Raw genomic sequence first — 7375 nt, forward strand, 5'->3', positions numbered from 1 at the left:
CATGGATTGCAGGATTTGTAATGTGCGTATTTGATCCACTGCGTGCGTATACATACGAAGGGGGTTCAGGCACTAGCATTTCTGCAAACATGTTGACCTGGGAGATCGGAAAAATCTCCACCCTTTACCCGCCAGGCGCCGTTACCGAGAATCGAACCCGGGACCCTCAGATTGAAAGTCCAACGCTTTAACCACTCGGCTATTGCGCCCATCATACACTGAACACTACACCAACATTGAACCCACCCACCCCTTCCACCAAAGCCAATTTTCCATACACTAACCGCTACCACCCACCTACCCCCATCCCCCTCCACTAAAGCCAATCTTCCACATGCTGAACTCTATGCAGCCCCACGCCACCCCTCCACTAAAGCCAATCTTCCACATGCTGAACTCTATGCAGCCCCACGCCCATCCCCCCATCCCCCCCTCCACTAAAGCCAATCTTCCACATGCTGAACTCTATGCAGCCCCACGCCACCCCTCCACTAAAGCCAATCTTCCACATGCTGAACTCTATGCAGCCCCACGCCACCCCTCCACTAAAGCCAATCTTCCATACGCTGAACTCTATGCAGCCCCACGCCACCCCTCCACTAAAGCCAATCTTCCATACGCTGAACTCTATGCAGCCCCCCTCCCCATCCCACCTCCCGCTGCTTCCCCTTCCACCAAAGCCAATCTTCCAGCACATCCCTGGATGAATGAAAGTGGTCAACACTAAGTGTTCCATTGTTAATTCACTCAGTGCCTGTACTGGCAAAAATGAACAATCTGTTGCCGTCCCTATCACGGCATCTACACAGACTGAGCAGTCTGTTGCGGTCACTATCATAGTGTCTACACAGATTGAACAATCTGTTGCAGTCACTGTCATAGAAGAATAGTCCGCCAAGAGTGCACCCTTTCCTTTTAGACAGCTCAAGAAATGGTACATGAAGCCTATCCTTTGACGTCATATTTTAGACAGCTCAGCACAGAGTATACCCTTCCCTTTTGACGTCATATGATAGACAGTTCAACGAGAGCACATGCACCCTTTCCTTTCGACGTCATGATTTATATAGCTCAGCTCTTTCTTTTCTTCATCTCATTTCAGACAACTCAAAAAGAGAATATACTTTTCTTTCGACGTCATTCTTTGGACAGCTCAACAATACTACTCCTTTTGTCTTTAGACGTCATATATTTTAAATCATAGGTCAACAAGAGTACAACTTTTTCTTTCGACGTAATGTTTTAGACAGCTCAGCAAGATAATATACACCCTTACCTTTCGACGTCATATTTTAGACAGCTCAGCAAGATCATATACACCCTTTCCTTTCGACGTCATATTTTAGGCAGTTCACATTTACATGCTTTCCTTTGTCGTCTTCGTCAAGGTATACTGAAGGTCCTGGTTTGTCCTCTTCTCCTCTCAAGCCCTCAGGTGACGTCATACATACCATATGACGTCATATTTTGAACAGCCAACCAGAGTGTCGTTTCTTCACGGTGAACTGCAGCTCCAGACAGCCAAGCTCCACGTGATCAATATCGTAGACTGATATCACCAACTTGTAGTCTCCCTGGAAGAATAATATATATATATATATATATATATATATATATATATATATATATATATATATATATATATATATATATATATATATATATAAGAATAGATTATTATTATAATGTATTTATGCGACACTAAATCTTGTGCGGAGACAAATGGAAGCACTTTCACACTCGACTTTCGCATGCATGCAGCAGAGATGGAAAACAAAATTCAATAATACACATAGATAAAGGGCTAGGGGAAAAAAAGCTACAGTAAGCTTGAAAAAAAATTGTGGACGGAAGGATGGAGGGGCGGATTCTTGCTTGGTCCCTTAGCTCCGCTGGAAACCATCGGGGCACTGCGACGCTGACTCGTGCACTGGGCTAAGGGAAGGATGAGTCGTTTTGGAAAGAGGTGTGTCTTAGACTTCGTCGTGAACAAGCTGAGTGCAGGGATTTGGCAAGGCAAAAGATGGGGGCGGGAGGGGGGGGGGTTGCTTCAGGTATTAGATCATGAGACATAGAAATAGCGGCGCGGCCTATTGTGAAGCCATTCTGGTGACATAGAAAAGATGTTCAGGTGATACCATGCTTTGCATGCTTTCGTCTGAAGAGAAGCGGTCGTTCTGCTCGCTCGCGCACGTATTCGCACACGCATTATGCTCAACACACACACACACACACACACACACACACACACACACACACACACACACACACACACACACACACAGGTGAGATCTAAGTTCTGGGCGTTTGCCTTCTATGAACATATCAAGGGTTTGTGTCACAACGTCGAACACTACAAACAAAGAGATGTGCAGCAGTGTCTGATCTTCACGCAACAATCGGCGATGTTACAAAACCCCACAGGGAACCTAACAAGAAAAAAGGAAAAAAAAAGAGCAGACTTCGAATGAACATGGAATGGACGAGTTCAAATAGTGTGGGTATAACTCTGAGGGGGTGAAATTCAGTGATAGGCTGGTTGCTACGTCACACATATCCGCGAAGATACGGCCCCAGTGAGCCAACGCCAGACGTTGAGTGGTGATCTAGGTGCTAGTCCTTCAGATGACACGATAAACCGAGGTCCTGTGTCCAGTATGCACGTAGCATACGACAAATAAACCCACGGTAATGAGAGATGGTTATGTCTCTGGCACAGTTATATGGAAACATTCACTTTTATTGTAAAACAAAATACTCTTACAGACTGGAAGAAAGAAAAGGGGTGGCGTTTTTCTCCACGGAGAGAGCAGCCCGAATTTCACACAGAGAAAAATGTTGTGACAAAAAAATCAATACAATACAATACAATTGATACAATACAATTCAGCATCGCACATGTGTCCAGGGTGTCGATGAACGATAATATGCATTGCACGCAAGCTACGATTCATTTTCATTTGATTAGTCTTTGTTTCTTTCTTTCTTAAATTTCTAGTTACTTCATGAAATTGCTGAGACTACAAAATAACTGACATGGATAGCTGAGACTACAAAATAACTGACATGGATAGCTGAGACTACAAAATAACTGACATGGATATATATATATATATATATATATATAGAGAGAGAGAGAGAGAGAGAGAGAGAGATAGACTGATAGATATAGATGTGTGTGTGTGTGTGTGTGTGTGTGTGTGTGTGTGTGTGTGTGTGTGTTTTACATACGTCAATATATAGACAAACACACGCAATAAAGTAACTCATATAAATAGCCTTTGCAAAGAACAGACAGAATGTGAACACACGCACATTCAACAGACTTGCTGCGTAACCCTGGACTTTGGGCACGTTCAGAGGCAGGTCCTGCACGGAGAAGTTGCCCGCCTGAACATGACAGCGGCATGGTACCCCGTACCTCTGTAACCTTCGCGGGCACGGCCGTTCTTCGAAGCGTTCCAGCGAAGAGCAGAAGTCGTCGTACGTACTGGAAGAGTGGTATACACCACGCACGCACGCAAGCGCGCTCGAGTACACACACACACACACACACACACACACACACACACACAAACACGCACGTACGCACGCACGCACACACACACACACACACACACACACACACACACACACACACACACACACACACACACGCACGCACGCACACACGCACGCACACACATACACACACATTTTGAAAAGATTACGGAAAGAAACTGTAGAAGGGGGTGCGAGGAAAAAAAAAGTGCACAAGACCAGTTTCAAGGCTAACCCCTTGTGTTGTGACAGGAACTGTTGATCAAATAAACGCTCTCTAATAAGATAAACGAGTTTTGAAAGAAAAAAAAGATCAAAGGTTCAAAGGTCCCATAGCCATTTTCGGCCCTCGGGGCAGTCAGGTTACTTCCCCTTTTTCAAGGGCTCGATCGGTATGAAGGAAGGCGGGATCACATAACCCCTTCCTTCTTGCTGTTTCAACCTTCCCCAAAGGAAGTCAAGCACCGTACCCATTCACAGAAGGGAGGTGTAAGGAAATACCGGAGTGATATGTCTTTCCCAAGAATCCAACACCATACCGAAACAGGGCCGCGAGAGACAGACACAGACAGACAGACAGAAACAGAAACAGAGACAGAGACAAGGAGAGACAGAGAGAGAAGGGGTGAAGAGAGACAGACAGACAGACAGAGACAGAAACAGAAACAGAGAGACGGGGAGAGACAAGAGAGAGACAGACAGACAGACAGAGACAGAAACAGAAACAGAGAGACGGGGAGAGACAAGGAGAGACAGAGAGAGACACACACACACAAACAGACAGACAGACAGAAACAGAAACAGACAGAGATAAGGAGAGAGACCGAGAGAGAGAGACAGAGGCAGAGAGAGAGACAGAGACAGAGAGAGACAGGCAAAGACAGGGACAGAAACAGAGAGAGAGACACACACAGAGAGACACAGAGAGAGATCATGTTTACCTCGCCTCTCCCAGACACTACAATTGTGCGTGAAACCACGATATAATTATTGCATGGCCTTGAAAATGTTTGAACATGACAAATGGAAGAAGACAGACTGCAAAGGGACGAAAAAGAAAAAAAAAAGAAAAAGGAATTTTAAAAAAGAAAAGACAAACAAACAAAGAAATAACAGAAAGAAGGAAAAAAATATATGATGGATAAAAAAAAGTAGGGGGGGGGGGAGAAAAAAATAAAATAAAAATAAAAAGAAGAAAAGAAAAACTTCCAGGGATGCTGAACGTTTCAGCGTCCTCTGATTCCTCCTTTCGAAAAAAAAAAAAAAAAGAAAAAAAAAAAGAGGGGGGAGGGGGGGAGGTTGGGGGCGGGATGAGAGGAGGGGGGGGGGGGCAACCTCAGATTACTGGTGAACACTGTCCAACTTTTGACTGACTCTGCCACGCCCCCACCCCTCCCCCCGTCCCCCCTCATGATGTACTGGTATGTGCATTAAGAATAAAATAGAAGGCACTTCCACAGGTTGGAATAGAAAAGGAAGTGTGGGGGGCCGGGGGGGGGGGGGCCAAAACCAAAAAGAACCTCATCGATGAAATAACATTTATCGCTGAATACAAATAAATTTACTACCATTATCATTATTGTTATCAACGTCCACTCACCAAGATCCAATCCTCCCCCTCAGACAGGGCACCGTGAAGGGGAACCCGAAGATGTACTTCATGACGTGCAGCTCTATCGTCAGATGACGCGGCAGCTGTGACGTCATGCTGCCCTTCAGCGTCACGTACAGCGTGCCAGGAACAACGACGGGGATTGGTCGGGCTTTGACCAGCCCGAACATGATTGGTCGCTGAGGGTCGCTTCCTTTAAAAAAAAAAAAAAAAAAAAAAAAAAAAAGAAAAAAAAAAAACCGACAGAAGAAGGATTGTCATTGGTCGATATTCTTTTCGCGCCCATTTTGCACAAGTCCAACAACGCCTAAGTTATTCCGACTCGGCGCGTCTGTTATAATTCCATGGCCTCTGTTGAATATTCTGGGTGCCGGTCGCCATTTGGAAGGGGGAAAATATTGTATTGTAATGTATTGTATTGTTTTACTCTTTTTTGTCACTCTGTGTGAAATTTGGGCTGCTCTCCCCAGGGAGAGCACGTCGCTACAATAAGTGCACCACGTTTTTGTTGTTGTTTTTTGTTTTTTTTTCTTTTCTTTTTTTTCCTGCCTAGAGTTTTTTCTTTGTTTTGGGTTTGTTTTTGTTTTTGTTTTTTTGTTTGTTTGTTTGTTTTTTGGTGTGGGTTTTTTTGTGTGTTTTGTTGTTGTTGTTGTTGTTGTTGCTGTTTTCGTTTGCTTTTTTGTTGTTGTTTTTTTTGTTTGTTTGTTTGTTTGTTTTGGGGGGGTTTTTTTTGTTTGTTTGTTTTTTGTTTGTTTGTTTCCCCATCGAAGTGGATTTTTCTGCAGAATTTTCCTAGCGACAACCCTTTTGTTGTCGAGGGTTCTTTTCCGTGCTGCACACGGGCTTATTGTCTCATCCGAATGACTAGCGTTCAGACCATCACTCGTCTAGTTGAAGGGGAGAAAATACTGGCTACTGTGCCGGGATTCGAACCAGTGCGCTCAGATTCTCTCGCTTCCTAGGCGGACGCGTTTCCTCTAGGGCATCACTCCAAAAAGTAAGAGTGAGCAAAATGATAAGATAAAGAAGATAGGGGTGGAACAGAATAGGTCCATTCAAATCTTATAATGATATTCGTTACATTGTTGGCAGAAACGGATAACAATAACTTAAAGATTAAATCGAGCAATGAAATTTGAAAAAAAATTAAAAAAAACGAGGAAAGAAATAAAAAGGTCTACACTTCGCTTCGGATATATCTTGTATACTAATAATAATGACAATAATACTGCTACGACTACTGCTGCTGCTGCTGCTATCAATAATGATAGTAATAATAACAACAATCACCATCATCATAACCATAATAATGCTAGCGTTCGTAAAATTCATTTCCTCATTTTACAACATACTGATTGACCCTTACCACAGTCTGAAAACTTGAGCGTCTTCTCCTGTTTTCGCAGACTCTGGCACAGGGGCGATAAGCAGCACAGCATCAGAATGAAGGCGATCATCTGCCGGTCATCCATCCCAGATATGACGTCAGTTTAGAGATGATTTCGTCATGGTATTAATCGTTTTGTGTACTCCTCCATCAGCTGTCTGGAGAATCGCAGTGAACCTTTTTTTTTTTTTCTTCTTTTTTTTCAGACTGAAGTGAGACTGGGTAATATAAGTTCCTTGCTAATGACCAATACTAATGCTGAATGATATTGCATTTCAAGCTGCTACGGCTGCTGTTACTGCTGCCTATCCTGCTGTCGTTAGTCTCCGGTTAATACTTTGGTGGTGGTGGTCAATGTAGTACCGTTGCTGATCGGGTGGAGAACGGGGGGTTGCTCTTGTTATCCTTTACCTGGCCCAGAAAAGGTTGTTCTATCAGCAGCGATGGCACTTGTAGAAAGCTTCACAACACCAAGACCCCAGCACTGAAAAGCACGACCACAAGGTGCAAACTAATAGATCCTTAAACTCAAAGCCCGCGCTGTCAAAGAAACCGACCAGACGTTCTAGAAACGAGTGGGTTAAGTGAGTTCGCAAACGAACACACAACTTGTCCATGACAACTTCTATAAAAAAAAAAAAATTAGAATTAAAAAAAAAACTGTGAGTAGTGTAGGTGACCTTGTTTACATCCCATCCATCAGTGTACGTTTGTCTTCTGAAGCAGAGTCAATGTGTCTCCTCTGTTGATGAGCAACTTCCAGATCAAGGGGAATAACTCCTCAAACTGCAGCCAGTGGGTGCTTGGAAAGAGTTATCGAACGCATTTCTTCTGCA

The 7375-nt window shown here is 43.8% G+C and overlaps 1 protein-coding gene across 1 annotated transcript; it reads right to left on the reverse strand.

Annotated features, from left to right (window-relative positions):
- Positions 1-674: 674 nt before the first annotated feature.
- On the reverse strand, positions 675-7050 carry LOC143299171 (ganglioside GM2 activator-like). Its single transcript, XM_076612308.1, has 4 exons — positions 6519-7050; positions 5141-5345; positions 3316-3490; positions 675-1574 (listed from the first exon to the last, which is right to left on the reverse strand). Exons 1-4 carry the CDS (start codon positions 6622-6624, stop codon positions 1461-1463), a joined length of 600 nt encoding a protein of 199 aa, XP_076468423.1. The 5' UTR covers positions 6625-7050; the 3' UTR covers positions 675-1460.
- Between the last annotated feature and the right edge of the window lie 325 nt (positions 7051-7375).

The sequence above is a fragment of the Babylonia areolata genome, chromosome 24, assembly GCF_041734735.1.
Source record: "Babylonia areolata isolate BAREFJ2019XMU chromosome 24, ASM4173473v1, whole genome shotgun sequence".
NCBI classification, from domain to species: Eukaryota; Metazoa; Mollusca; class Gastropoda; order Neogastropoda; family Buccinidae; genus Babylonia; species Babylonia areolata.

What these genes read in the sequence shown, in the direction of transcription:
- LOC143299171 (XM_076612308.1), bottom strand. Translation starts at nt 6,624, where the DNA reads ATGGATGACCGGCAGATGATCGCCTTCATTCTGATGCTGTGCTGCTTA. An exon ending in GCTCAAGTTTTCAGACTGTG is followed by an intron (nt 5,346 to 6,518) that starts GTAAGGGTCAAT and finishes TTTTTTTTAAAG; the next exon opens with GAAGCGACCCTCAGCGACCA. An exon ending in ACGCAGCAAGTCTGTTGAAT is followed by an intron (nt 1,575 to 3,315) that starts GTGCGTGTGTTC and finishes TTATTCTTCCAG; the next exon opens with GGAGACTACAAGTTGGTGAT.